The sequence below is a fragment of the Somniosus microcephalus genome, chromosome 21 (genome assembly GCF_052327205.1).
Source record: "Somniosus microcephalus isolate GS21.2 chromosome 21, FLI_Smic_1.0, whole genome shotgun sequence".
Lineage (NCBI taxonomy): Eukaryota > Metazoa > Chordata > Chondrichthyes > Squaliformes > Somniosidae > Somniosus > Somniosus microcephalus.
Genome location: NC_141007.1, coordinates 44390373 through 44406097, shown reverse-complemented (window position 1 = coordinate 44406097; position 15725 = coordinate 44390373). Strand labels below are relative to the sequence as shown.

The following is a 15725-nucleotide window of genomic DNA, read 5'->3' as shown; positions in this document are numbered from 1 at the left end:
TCAATCCATCTAATCTTCTGCGGAAATGTTCTACAAACTTTTTTCCTGTCTTCTAAAAGGTCAACCAAACATAATAGGTATCTGATCCCACTCTACATCCTAATTTGCAGGTAACAAAACAACCCTAGGCACTTTACAAGGTTGGTCGACACGGAGTTGGATGCAGAATCAAAAGTTAAGAGACATGACTAAAGGCTCAGACTAATAGAAAGACAATGATAAGACTTTAAAAAATGGGGAAGAGAGGTCACAAGATGGAGGATTAAGAAAGAGAATTCCAGGCTGCAAGGGCATTGCGGTTGAAAGCTCTGCTATTTATGGTGGCGCGGAGGAAGGGTGGGATGCACAGTAAGATCACAGGTCAGATGAAAGGACATTGGGAGATTCAGAGCGGAGCACTTTTAAAATGAGGATGAGCTTTTTGAAGTAGGGTAGACAATGGAGACCACCAGAGAGCATTGGAGAAATCAACCGTTGAGGTGGCAAAGGTACAGCGATCAGAATAACAATGGTGTTGGAATGAGGTAGGCAATATTAGAGAGGTAGAAGCAGGTAGTTATTATGGTAGACTGGATGTGGGGTTCAGCCTGAGTGAGAACCGAAAAGGGGCTGGGGGAGCAGGGCATTATCAACTAAGATGCAGTGTGTATGATTGGAATGAAATGGGATGGCTTAATCTTTTAGCAATATTGAGCTTAAGAAATTTCTGTCTCATCCATGACAATAGTCAAGGGTGGCAGCAGGGAGGCAAGGTGGAACATTATTAGAATATAGATGGAAGCTGCTGGTGGATGAAGTCCAAGGGCAACATGTAGACAAATGCAAAATATGCTGGAGATGATGGAAGGAGAAACAATTGGAGATGTACTGACCATGTTTGGATAGGTAGAAATGGAACCTGGTGGAGGAGGAGGATGGGACAATGGACCATAATCAAAAGCCAGAGAGAGGTCAAGGAGGATGTGAAAGCATATTCTGTTACAGTTGCAAAGGATATTGTAGGTGTCATTGACCATCTGTAAGATGGTAACCTTTACACTGTCTAGTCAGGAGTGCGAAATGACCACCATCTTGTTTACAGTATCTACAGTGTGAATCTTATCGTTATATGCTTTTAAATTAGTAACTTGTTAGCTTGATGAGAAATGGCACCATATTGTATTTCACTGACAATTTTATTCATCTTTACAAGATTTTAAGAAGTACTTTGCATAGTGCAGCATAATTATGCTGGTAAAACTTGACTTTTAAATTCCAATCAAGGACAACATAATTAAGTAATACACTGAAAAAATGAAACAGCAAAAGAACAGAGGAGTCTTTGAAACAGGCAATTGGGAGAAGATTAAAACATGGAAACCCCCAACAGGAAAATACTCTGCAAAATATTGGCTTCATTCGAGAGAATGAATACTGTAATGCATTACCATCAAAACATTTACTACTCTAATTTCTTGAGATAAATTTTAGTGACAGTATAAAAATACAAAGCACACAAAACAAAAATAGATGTAAGACAATAAAGTCAGCAGCACAGGGCAAGAAGGCATGGCAAGAATTTGTTTTTGAGGATTTAGAAAATATTTCAAAATTCGATTTTGATTTGCACAGACCCGGTCACACTGACAAATGATCAATAGTAGGCACTCAAAAATATTGCAGAACAGGGCACGCTTCTGCTGTCAAACATGATGGCAATTTTTGAAGTGCCATCCTTACAGGTCTCGTGTACTGGTATCAATGACTGGCATGCTGAGTGACAGACAGGGCACTGCAGTAATGTGCCACTGTACACCTCAGATGTGCATTTTTATTGGTACAAGTCAATTAGAAATATATCTGACCACAGTTTCTGGTATTTGTGTAGCTAGGACACACAACAGACTGACCGCAAGAAAGTTTGTGCAGTACATAGGACTTGCAAATACTTCTAAAAATAACGCAATAAAATATTATTTTCTCAGCTAAAACAGGCAAACCTTGAGCTAAAGATTTTCTTCTCAAAGAAGCGCTGCCATATACTTAGGGCTGGATTTTCCAAGCCCCGAGGAGGCGGGACAGCCGTTAAATTCGGAGAAATTGGGGGCGGATGGCAAAGCAAAGGAAGATGTGCAGCTTTGGGTCCCGTCTCCTGGAGGTGGGAAAGGTAGTTAACAGGCAGAAAAAAAGGATTAATGCCATTTTACCATCACAGGTGAAGGCTTCCCGACCTCGGAGAACCCCGCTGGGTTGGAGGAGACGTGGAGGAGGTCTGCGGTGGTCGGAGGCACCTGGAAGTAAGGTGTAGAGGTGAGTGATGGGTGCAAGTGCGGAATGGTAAGTATGCAAGGTGAGTGATAAGTTTAAAAAAGTGTTCACTTACTTTGTTTTCCTTCCATAACCTTTAGCCACGCTGGATGGGGAGAGCGGACATCCTCCTTGTCAATTTCAGGTAATGGCTGATGGACCCTCCGATCCATCAGACATCTGAAATTTACAAGTTTGCAATGTTTGATGAGTCCTCACCACAAAGGCTCATCAAACTAAAGAGAATGTCAGTGTTTGACAGCGTCACAGAGCTGTCAAACGCTGTAATTTCTTCTTTCAAGAAGTTTTGACAGATAGCACATCTGACATTGACGTGATCGGTCAGTGACTTCTTTCCTAATTGGCCTGCTGAGCCTGCAGGGCGGGCTTAACAAGCTCAATCAGGGGAAAATCCCTCTGAATGGTCAGGCGAGGGTGGAGGCGGGATACTGACATGACAAGCAGCAGTCCCGCCACCATTCACAAAATCCAGCCCTTAAGAGTTTCCAAGTAGGCCAAGGTCCTCGACCAGTCTGGTGTAGTGTCGTCCAGGTACTCTGGGGTAAGTTCATGATGCAGGATATGTTTTAAGTTTTCATTTTTACTAAAACTACAACAATATTTCTCTTCAAAAGTCCATCGTAGCTGAAACGGTGCATGATGTACTGAAGTCACTCGGTCAAGTGATTTTACCATTCTCTGTACATGAACATGTTGACAATGCACCTCTAAGACTACAGTAAACAGCAACAATTAGAGACTGTATTTTTAAAATGGTTACAATTCCTATTGGGGATTTTCAATTACGTATTTGGTGACAAATTTGATTTTACCTGGGGCCAACTTTTAATTAGATCAGAACAGGACTTGTTCTGAACTCCACAACGTTTCATAAACAGATCTTCAGGTTTGCTCTGAAAACATGTTAAAGTGACAGTAACACAATGTTTCTTTGCTTTGTGACTACAAATTGCCATACAAAGTCAAGAAGCCAAAGCGGTTAGAACAAGGATCAGTTTTGAGTTATTAAAGGAGTCATTAGAAACTTATTGGGCACCATTTTATCCATTAGTAATAATCTAACTTCCACCTGTCGGTACCAGTAAAGATGTACTACTACCAGCTGTTCAGTTTTTCCCTTTTGAGCATTGCCTGCAGGGAGATCCTCCCAGGCCTTTGAGAAAAAAGGCGGAGGGCTGATGCAGACAATTTGTCACTTTTTTTTTTATTCGTTAATGGGATCTGGGCGTCAATTACTTCTGGCAGCAATTAATTTAATTTTGGTCTTATACCCGTTATCTCTGCAATGGTCATGGAAATAGAATCATGCTATGGAAAGACATTACCCTGGTCATGCAGCTCTCCAGTGTATTAGACAGCAAACAAAATATGTCTGATGAAAGACAGCACGTGTATCATATAGGCAAGTCTGTCAACACACTGAAAATTGGTGGTAGGCTTGGCAAAAATACAATCTATAATGTCTGTTTGAGAAAACTTTGCATCCAACAACAGTAACTTGCATTTATATAGCACCTTTAATGTAGCAAAACATCCCAAGGCACTTAACAAGAGCATTGTTGACACTGAGCCACAGAAGGAGGTACAGGAAACTCTATTATCCGGCACCGACGGGACCGGCGTGGTGCCGGTTTATCAAAAAGTCCGGATTACAGAGAGGTATAGTTAAAAGGTACGAGAGATCCGTACGCAGCAACAAATCCAGGCTTCCCTGTTGCTTAGCAACAAGTGCAGGAACCCCACTAACACAGCCACAGATACAGGAACTGCCACTAATATGAAGTAAAACTTACCTGAACCTACTCCTGAATTTTGCCGGTTCACGGAGATTTCCGGTTATTTAGGTACCGGTAAATCGAGAGTTTCCTGTATCAGGACAGATAACTAAATGCTTGGTCAAAGAGGTAGGTTTTAAGGAACATCTTAAAAGGAGGAGAGAGAGAGAAGCAGAGAGAATTCCAGAACTTAGGGCCAAGGCAGTTGAAAGCACGGCCGCCAATGATGGAGCGAGAGAGATGCCAGAATTGGACAAGCGTAGAGATCTTGAAGGCTTGTAGAGTTGAAGGAGGTTACAGAGATAGGGAAGGGCAAGGCCATGGAGGTATTTGAAATCAAGGACGAGGATTTTAAAATTGAGGCATTGTCGGACCGGGCACCACTGTAGGTCAGCAAGTACAGGGGTGATCAGGGAACAGGACTTGGTGCGAGTTAAGATACGGGCAGCAGAGTTTTGGATGAGCACAAGTTTATGTAGGGTGGAAGATGTGAGGCCGACCAGGAGAGCATTGGAATAGTCAAGTCTAGAGGTAACAAAGGCCTGGATGAGGGTTTCAGCAGCAGATGGGCTGAGGCAGGGTCGAAGTCGAGAGATGTTAAGATGTAATAGCCACAGCTAGATTTGAAACCAAGTTAACATACAAACATGACATTTACATATTTTAGAAACAGGTTTTTCTGATACTTTAGACTTTAAAGTAAAATAGTTAATGTAAAACAATATAGCTGGAACCATTTAGCGTACATCTTTGCCGGTCGAGAAAATGGAAATGAGGAGGAAGCCAGATCTGAAAGTGTGTCTGTATTGCTCAAGATATAGAGTAGATGTATATCAAAAACAATGACTATCACTAACATGCTTGATAAACAAATATACTAGTCTGTCAGAGCACATTAATACAGTTCAAACAGCTTTTGAAATGAAAAGTACTGCTTTCAAGAACTGTTTTCCAAGGAAATGATGTTTAAGCTGCCAAAAATCTGGAAATTCTGTTCCCTGCATGTATTAGGTCATTTTTGGCTCTTGAATCTTCTCCCTTTTTGGCTTCTCATTCTTCTCCCTTTATGGTATTCAGCAGTTAGTGCATTCAAATTGGACACGCAAACCCTTTCTTTAAAAACCCACTTTGAAAAATGTCATAAGGAAACTCTTTTTTATCCGGCACCGACGGGACCGGCGTGGTGCCAGTTGATCAAAAAGCCCGGATTACAGAGAGGTATACTTACTAAGGTATGAGAGCCCTGTACACGGCCACAGATCCAGGCGTCCCTGTTGCATGGCAACAGGTGCAGGAAGCCCGGTTACACGTCCACAGATCCAGGTGTCCCTGTTGCATGGCAACAGGTGCAGGAACCCCGGTCACACAGCCACAGATCCAGGAACCCCAATTACACGGCCACTAATATGAAGTAAAACTTACCTGAACCTACTCTGAATTTTGCCAGTTAAGAGAGATTTCCGGTTATTTAAGTGCCGGTAAAAAGAGAGTTTCCTGTACTTTGGTTTCAAAATTGCTTTCTCTGATGACCTGGTCGGAGTATCCTGCTGGCAAGCATGGTTTTACCATCAGTGGTTTTCCATCTGGCTATGGCCACCAGGCTTCTAAGTGCCAGAAGCAAGAAGCTGTAACTATGGGTTCAGGAGTGATCTTCTTGGTCCTCAAGGGGGAACTGGCTGGGTTTTCTGGAAAACCATCTCCTGATTTTCTGCTTCTTTTGGCTACATCACTGAAGGAAGGAGCTTGTCCAATTGAAAGTTGCCTTAACAGCTAATTATATACATTTCTGCTTACAAATTGTGCATGGAGACCTATTAGACAGTAGCCCAGAACAACTGTCCACTGCTCATAAACGAAATATAAAGAGTACAGGTAATAATTTTTAATAATTTTGCCTGTCCACAGATCCCTGAAGGTAGCAGGACAGGTAGATAAGGTGGTTAAGAAAGTGTATGGGATACTTTCCTTTATTAGCTGAGGCACAGAATATAAGAGCAGGAAGGTTATGCTTGAACTGTATAAAACACTAGTTAGGCCACAGCTAGAGTACCGCGTACAGTTCTGGTCACCACATTACAGGAATATGTGACTGCACTAGAGAGGGTACAAAGCAGATTTACGAGGATGTTGCCAGGACTGGAGAATTTTAGCTATGAGGAAAGATTGGATAGGCTGGGGTTGTTTTCTTTGGAACAGAGGCGGCTGAGGGGAGACTTAATCGAGGTGTCTAAAATGATAAAGGGCCTAGATAGAGTGGGTAGGAAGGACCTATTTCACTTAGCAGAGAGGTCAATAACCAGGGAGCATAGATTTTAAGTAATTAAGGATTAGGAGGGGAGTGGAGGAGAACCTTTTTCACCCAGAGGGTGGTGGTGGTCTGGAACTCTGTCTGAAAGGGTGGGAGAGGCAGAAACCCTCACTGCATTTAAAAAGTACTTGGATATGCACTTGAAGTGCCGTAACCTGCAAGGCTACAGACCAAGAGCTGGAAAGTGGGATTAGGCTAGATAGCACTTTTTCGGCTGGTGCAGGCACGATGGGCCGAATGGCCTCCTTCTGTGCTGTAAATTTCTATGATTCTATTACATCTTAGTCAAAGAATACTGATGACAGCCACCAAATATGAAGATTTTAGTACATATAAAGGAAGCTGTTTCGACACTTGTTCAACATTGCTGGTTGCAGGCTTCAGGAGAAAATGAAGCATTCAGTAGAAAACCCACCACCACTGACAGAAGGAAGACTTTGCCCATTTTTTGAACACAACAATAAAAAGAGTGATTTCACTCAAACGCCTAAAGATTACAGGTATAGTCCATATTATACCAGCAATCTGTGTTTAGGCCACACAAATACACCCTAATATTTAGAAAACAAATAAGACATTACAAGATAGATTTAAGTGAAGAAAGTCCATCAGCCCCTTCATTCTCATCCTTCCATCATATGAACACTACCATCTTCCTATTATTCATCCAGTCATTTCTTAAATAAGTCCAGTGTCCTGGCATTCTCCTCTGTTTTTGTAAAAAAGATAGTTCCTGGCATCTGTCTTAAATTTGCCCTCAGAAATCCAAACTTGTGCCTTCCTGTCCTGCTGCCCAGTGTATCTGAATGTATTGTTTTGGGTCTACCTTCGCTATCCAGTTAAGCATCTTAGTTACCTCTAAAGAGGCCCTTTTATGAACCATCTCCAAGATTGTCAACTCATTACTCATTCCTCTTCCCAGAGTTTTTCTGCATTAAATAAATTCAATATTAAATAAGTAAGCTAAAATAAATGCTTTAGCTTTCAATACTATCCGTTATCACCTCAGTCAGCATTAAACGTATTTGAGCAAAAGAAAATGTTTATTAAATACTGGCTGCAATCAAATTTTAAACAACTTTAAATCTAGAGAGAGTAGGAGGAATGGCATTTAGCAGCCAAGGAAAAGATGATGTTCGTTATTTTTACATTTGTTGGGCAGAGATTTGGATGATATTTTACTTACTGCAGCCAAAGCTCAAGGTATATGCTATGTGGATTCATAAAATGTAAAGTATAAGGATATTAAATCTTTTTACTTGTCTTTATGGACCAAGAAATCAGCAATTTATAAATCTTTGAAGAAATTATTTAATTGAAAACGCACAACATATTAAAACGAAGTAACTGAAGATTTTTATTATAATCAAGTGCAGTAAATTCAAAAGGAGGAAATGTCCGAGTAGATTCGAGGTTTTCTGTGATCTAACAAAAAGATAGTTTGACTGCTTTTCTACAAAACCAGGCTAAATTTGAACAGAGAAATTGCACTCATTCTGGTTATAATTGGGTGATTTACAGTAGGATATCAGGCACATTTAAATTTACATTAAAGTTCCTATCTTCAGGATAGTTTATGATGTGGTACTGGGCAGAATTCAGTTTGACTCGGGTCCTGAAAAAGCCAAAGGCCAAATTTAAAATTTACCATGTTGACTTGAGGGCAGCTTTGGACTGTTGTAGATACGGTTATCTTTTGTAGTTATCTATTGGAATGTAACTTTTGCATTACCAAAGACATTATTACACATGTTTCTGTATACGAAGCGGTTAGTGACTCTGGAGACATTTCACCTACTGGAATCAAAGAATGACACTCCATCTAATTTGGAGACTTTATATTGAAGTAGGTGCAAGCTGGGAGAAAACTTGTCAAGACTCAATTCTAACTGCATCAAGAGGAAATATTTCATAAATTAAAATAATTGTGTTGCAAATGAAGGAAGCTAAGTAATTGGACCACTTAAGGAAAAACAATCCTGCATCATCTAATAAACTTAAAGGACAAGGTCTTATAACAGGACATCATAGTACACTTTAAATATTGAGATGTTCCCCTGATGTTGATCTTGCTCAAACCGACTAACATCTATGTTAAATAAGAAAGTGCAGTTTAGTCAACACTCAGTACCCTTTACCCATGATGTATGCCACTCAAACTTCTGCAGCTTCTTATGCACTATGCCAGCTGGAATCCAGGATGTATCCCTCAGGGAAATACAAGGAGAGAAAATGCACTCAAAATATGTTTTTCCAATATGTTGTCCATTTATCGATTTAAATTAACTATAGAAGCAGGATTCCTCTAGGAGCACGGAGATGTACAAATTCAATGCTGATTATGAAAATATCTTTCAGAAACTCCACAACCAAATCCTTGGCCCAACTAACACTCAAATTTAACTGCCCTCTGAAGTCTTAGTTAGTATGATCGCGGCTGCTAAAAGAGAGCTTTCAAATTGTGTTCACTTTCTCTCTCAAGGGGAGGGAAGATCAGGAGGATCCTCTTCCAGTGTTGTGATACTTGTAGTACTGTTTGATCATGTAGTTTAAGAGGTGTGTGAAGCAGATCACCCCCACCCTTCTGCTGTGCTGACAGAGCCTTAGAATACAAATATTAAAGGGGAATTTAAAATAACAAGTAACTGAGTCATTGAAATTTAGGGAGACAATACCTACTAATTAATCGGAGTATGTGTTTAAAACAAAAACCTGAAAGGAGGCTTTCAATATAAATATTTTTGTTTAAAGAATTTGTAATGAGTCCAACTCCCCCCCCAACAAATTGATACCAGTCCAAACATGATGGGTGGGTCATCTGATCTTTGCTGAACCTCACTGGAGTTTCTGAGTAGGTTTAATCTGTTATCTGTAAACAGTGTTACCTGCATGTGACAAGTTTTCAATCATTTGAATCTTTAATCTTTTATGCACTAGAGTTGATCAAGGCGCTTCTTTGCTATGTGAATGGTCACGGTCACCACAGACCATATTTAAATAGTAAGCGAAAAGGTCTGGGTTGACCTTCTGAGGATGTGCAACAATGGGACAAAATTCATAGCACTGCTGCTGGAGTGTACAGGTCAGTGTTTCGAGTGTACTCATTTCCCCTTTGAGTTAATTTATTCTTTTAAAACAAAATCTGGCAAATGATGTCGCATTTTTGGTCTCCCCAGCATTGGTAGCACTTCTTTGCTGAAGTGATCCCAGATATCCAGTCTCCAGGCCAACTGTCCGCTCTAGTTTAGGTCCCTCAGAGAGAAACATCACAGCTTCTGCTTGATGCCTCAATACTCCAGTGTAGCTCAAAAGTAGCAAGGAAGAAAGCAAGCAAGCAAAGTGGGGGGGGGGGGGGGGGGAAAGGGGTGTCAAACGTACATTTTAATCTCACCTCTATGCTCGAAACATTAGCCCTTTAACACTCAGTGACACCATGCCAATCCTCCTCTTGGCTGATTCATCAACAGGGCTAAATGTATTTTTTTTGTTCATGGAATGTAGGTGCCACTGGAAACCCGGTGTTTATTGCTCATTCTTAGTTGCCCTGAAAGCATGAATGTCAATCACATAGGGTTGGATTTTTCCAACCTCAGCGAGTCCGCGGTGGGCGACATCCGTGGCGTGTGGGGACCTGGCATCTGTCTCGATCATAGCCTCCAACAAGATTTTACATTGATTGGGCTTCTTAAGCCCGCCCTGCCAGGTTCCCGGCCAATTAATAGGAAGCAGGTCTGAGGACGTCATTCGATGATGTAATCAGTCGGTGTCCTTAAAGGGGCCATGTCCAAATTGATTTTGACAGTTGTGCTGTCAGTGTTCTACAGCATTGAGGTGCTGCAAACACTGACAAGCACTGCACAAAGGTGCACGGCTGCACCCAGGCTCTCCCATGACTCCCTGCACGCAGGGAGGTCCTTTTCCCGTCCCATGGGCGGAAGAGACCTCCCCAGGAGATCAACACAGCCTGGTTGCACATTGCACAGGAGGACAAAAGCTGGGATGTCGTCAGGAGGACCAGGCTGCAGTGGTGCAAACCTTTCAATGATCTCAGAAGATCACGAAACTTTACTGCAAAGCCACACTCAATCTCATCCTCCTGTGCCACTAAACACATGCCCATCACTCTGCCTTCCCTACCCTACCCTTGAACATCCTTACTCTCACCAACGTACCTTGCACCTCCACCCATCCCTCTCTATCTACATTATCACTTCTCCATCTCACTAGCCACCCCTCACACTCACCTTCATCCTAGTGCAATCATACCAACTAACACACAAGGGTAGGCACTTGGGTATTTTAGACAATGTCCTTGTAAACTTTGTTATTGTGTTGTCAAGCATTGAAATCCTGATTGTTACCACTTTGCCTTCTTGGACAGATTTGTGTGCACCTTTGAAAGTGTCTTAGTGAGTTGCAGTGAATTGAGAGTCATAACATTGCCCCCCCCCCAACCCACATTCTCTCCCCCCCCCCCTACCCACATTCTCTACCCACATTCTCTCCACCCCCCCCACCCACATTCTCTCCACCCCCCCCCCACCCCCACCAAATGGCGATGAGTGTGAAAGGAATGGCTTGGGCATTGTAGGGATGCTTTATGGTGCTGGGGTGGTGCCAACCTGATGCATCATGTGGCAGACGTGTTAAATGAAGCAAAGCTGGCCATGGTGAGGCTATCGCTGGCGTCCCAGGCAGCAATGTGAATGGGTGATGATGCCCTGTGTCCAGTGCAGCATCAGTTGATTGCAGAGAAGGTTGGTATGGATGTTGGTGCTGCTGGTGTTGGGATTCTGAGGACCAAGGTGAGATTTTTTCCAAGGGCGCCGATGCTGATGGAATAGATGGCAGGTGAGGTTGAGATGACATAAGTAATCTGTCAATGTTGAGATAGGCTGTTCCAAGGTGGTGACAGTGGATAGAGAGATTACTCCAAACACTTCAAAAGTGCATAAAGCTTAAAAGTGGATTCCAAATCATTAATGCTTCAGCTTCTAAGATTGGGAAGTGAACAGCTGTGAAATGGTAGGTTTTACACCACTTTTGCAGCTTTCACCTATTCACAGCAATCCACAGTCACTGAGAACCCGACATACTTACCTGACATAATAGCCGCTCTCCAGGAACCTCGTTGAAAACCTGGTAAAATGATTAAGTACATGGAAAAATGGTTCTTAGCTACTTTTTAATAAGCTTTTAAGTATCTAAATTGGCTGACCCGCCGCTTGGTGTCGGGTCTGTTCAGGGATGACAGACCCGACACTTGGGAAACTGACAAGGTGGCGGGTTTACAGCGGGATACCAACCCGCTGTCAATCGTTGCACTTTTGACAGCGGACCTGCCTCTAAACCTGCACTCTGAGCGCCGGCAAAATTCAGCCTGCAATGTGGGATTGAGTCACACGTAGGCCAGACTGGGCAGGGGGTGACAGGTTGCCTTCCCTGAAGGATGATTGTGTACCAGTTGGATCGACAACAATCTTCCAGCTTTCATGCTCATCTTTTTCTCGTGCCAGTCCACAAATGACCCAATTTATTGAATTCAATTTCACAACTTGCCATGATGCGATTTGAATTTACAACCTAGCACTATAACCACTTGGCTACAGTACCTAAAAAAATGCTCTCTTCTCCGCACAGGCATTTCCCCCCCTCTAAATTGGTTTTCTGGGGGGGGGGGCGGCGGGGGGAGGGAGAAGGTTGTGCTCATCAAGCTGAAGGAAGCTAGTACTGGAAATGGAACACTTCTGCACATTTGCCACCCAGCCTCAGTATAAAGTCCCCGTGTACAACTTGTGCTGGAAATAGTGCAACGCTTTCTTTATTCAGCTCAACATGTCTTGCCTCAGCCTCAGAAAAGCCCTCCTCACCGCACGTGTGTCAATTTTTCTATTTTCCTATTAACAGCCAATTTTATTTCGGGGGAAATTTAGTGCCAATTAACACAGAATTTTGCACTGAACAAAGCAATTTGGAAAAAACAAGAGGCAGCTTTCATCCCATTTATCGGAGCTAGATTTAAACCCAGATTCCAACAGCGAATAATAATGGGGCAGCGTAACTTTTACTGAGAAAATCAGCGCGAGTGCAAAGTGAGATCCCATTGTAGACCCCTGCTGACCTTTGTTAAAATTATTGACGAGAGGAATTTCACCTCCTTGTAGACTGACCAAGACACATCAAGATGAAATGCTGCAATGGTCCAGGAGTTGGTGCTTATCAGAGGCTGGGGTTAAGGCACACTGGGAGAAATACAGAAGGAGATTTAAACCACTTGTGACCAGGTCCAATACTGTATAAAGTGGGAACATATTCAGTTTACCACCACTAATATCTACGAGCTCAAATTTCACATAAAATTATATTTTTCTCCATTTATTTGGTCATTCCCACAGCACTATGCATCACTTGCTGGCTAAGAGTGTGGAGGCAGGCAATCGCGTTAATGACTGTCACTCCCACCCTGGATGCTCACCAGTGTGACAGAGGAGCCCAGCGTGAATAGCTAGACAATTTTTAGTCAACCTTTGCGAGAAGCATTTACCCTTGCCCTGGCATCTCTCGCAAACAAAATGAGCCACGATCACAAACTCAACATGTGGAGAATTACATGCATTAACCACCTTGTATCACTATGGCACAGTATACCAAAACCGAGCAACTCCTAAATAACACTTGGAAGGTGATCAGTATAGAATACTCCATTTTGAAGATTTTGAGTTAACAAAAACCACACATCATACATTTTCCCCGAATAATGCCCCCTCTCTACACTATATACAGATTTTGGAACAGTAGTTACTTAGAATTTATAAATCAGTCAATTTGTGGCAGCATTCTTTCGTTCATTTTGATTATGCTGAATTAATCTGATCTGACAAAATGAAGGCTGAAGAACAGGTGTAGCTCACTTGGCTGTGTCACAGGAAGAGATTTTCTATCAGTTAATATTGTGGGTGTTGTGGTTTTGCGAAGTGAGGCATTCAGCAGAGTGCTTGTGACTCGACTTCCTTTGCCTGAATTTGGCATTAATCAACTGTGTCACACAATATTCTGTCGGCCCTTGTACAACCATAACACCAAGGAGGAATAATTTGCTCAATCAGGTACAATGTGAATTGTTTCACACTTTATACTCGAAAGGTGGATTAGATAAGGTTAATAAATTTGATGCAACTACTCTCATTACAACCACCACAGTACATTACAATACAATGCATACAGCACATGTTGATTTAGCAGTGGAACAAGGAAACCATAGCCTTTTATGAAGGCCTGAATAATACACTGTATTTCAGTCATTTCCTCCATTTGCCTACGTTTCTTAGTCGAGCTTAATAAATAATTTCTGAGAGGTCACTTGCAATATTTAAATAAATTCCTTCAAAAGCAGGATCTATACAAACTTTGAAAAAACATAAACCTCATCTTTGGTTGCTCAAGGATACTTAAATTCTCCAAAAGCAATGCCACAGGAAGAGCTACAATGAAATCAGTCTAATTTGCTTCACACGGATCCCCCTTGTTCAAGTAATCTTTAAGTTATAAAAACAGACACCTAAAAAATGGCACTGAAAGAATTAGAGCTGGCACCCCACTCAAACATAACTGCTACAATGGCACTAAAACTTTCAAACTATTATAGTAACTGGGCCCAAATTATCAATCACAAATATCTTTCCAAATAAATTATAGCCTTTTAAAAAAAACATTTTTTTTTTTATAAAGAGAAAGAAGATTTAAGCAAACACTGCTGCTACTGTTAAATGAAAATATTCAGAGTCAACTACATCAGCTACTGCCACAGACTCAATTAAACCCCCATCGCTTATCTGATCATACTTCTGACATCTTACGCAAGGCTCATCAAAATCTAATCTATTCAGACCTACGCAAATTATATAAAATGTTAACTATTAGTGGTACATTGTTCCCTTGAAATAAAGGCTTACAATTCTAGGAAAGAGTGGACGTTCTTGAGCAGTAAAACACGTTAAACTTTTACTCACTGTTCTGACTCTTCACTTTGGTTTCAGTAACGGCTCTCTCTGGTGGCACTTCCTGTTGCTGGTGGTAATTAGTGTGGGGAGAGACTGAATTTTCCACCTGCTTAGCTGGGGTTTCTTGATGCTTTGGTGTTTGAATCTCCACCCTTTTTGGAGATATCTCTGTCAGGGAGGGTCCAAAGCTTTCTGTTCTTCTTGGAATGGATTCAGTGAGCTTGGATCCTGCAGTTTCCAATCTTCTTGAGGAAATTTCCTGCAGTTTTGTTCCAGAAATTTCTGTTCTCCTAGGAATGGCTTCTGGAGGCTTGTGGCCTAGCACTTCTGCTCTTTTAAGGCCAATCTTTGGTGCGCCATGACTTGCAGCTTCTACTTGCTTCGAAGAAAGGTCGATAGAAATTTCTGCTCTTCGCGAGACGGGTTCTGTGTGCTTAGGTCCTGTAATTTCAATTCTCTTGACAGATGACTTTGGTGATTTAGCATTAGGTGCTTCTGCTTGTTTTGAGGTTGGATCTGTAAACTTTGCCCCCAATTCTTGATATTTGTGTCCAGATGATGGAGTTGGTCTCAGAGGAGTCGGAATTCGTCTTGTTGGAATGGAGGGATTTGGCGGCTGATCTACTTCCTCTACCTCAAATGATCTCTTCAAAGCTGAGATAGAGAAAAAAAGCACATTAATTGAACCAAAATAATTTTTCTACTACTGTTGCAATTTTCCAGCATACAAGGTAATCACACCTTATAAACATTATTCCATGATTTGATGACAACATCTCCTGCCTATCCTACTGTAGCTTGCAAGCCCAAATTCATAGTTCCACCAGATTCCTGGACAATAGGGGATGAGCAGAATTTTTGGTCATTGCTCAGACAAAATGTTGCCAAATTGGTGGCAATTAAGCTGAATTAGAAGTAGTTTTATGCCGAGGATTCATACCCACAAGGAACTGGGCTGACATACCAAACCCCTCTCATACAGGCTTCTTTCGGCCTGTAGCAAAGAGACTTTCATCACACCAGTCTGGGCTGGATTCAAACCCCAAGTTTCAGAGGTGTTGGGACAATACACTAACCCATTGCCCCACCCACAACACATAATGATCTGGAGTCTTTTCAAAAGTGATCATTCAAATTCAGCTAAATTAAAAAATTAGTTTCATGCCAGCAAACATGATGGTCCATTTCATATCCGTATCCATTCCTGAAAGTGACTGCATTCTTATAGCTATGATGATCCTTCACTGTAAATGAACTAGAATTTGCTGTTTTCGCGAAAATATCAATTAGCTTATTCTGATGTAGTGAAAGACTTATACCAGAAGCACACAGAAA

The 15725-nt window shown here is 41.7% G+C and overlaps 1 protein-coding gene across 4 annotated transcripts in view; it reads right to left on the bottom strand.

Moving 5' to 3' along the window:
- The window catches only part of LOC147102756 (neuronal-specific septin-3-like), a 299156-nt gene that overhangs the window by 137185 nt on the left and 146246 nt on the right, over positions 1–15725 (bottom strand). For all 4 annotated transcript variants that reach the window (XM_085963518.1, XM_085963521.1, XM_085963520.1 and 1 more), the window contains one exon: positions 14400–15044. In XM_085963518.1, coding sequence (XP_085819644.1) covers positions 14400–15044 — 645 coding nt within the window. The remainder of the gene's footprint in view (positions 1–14399; positions 15045–15725) is intronic.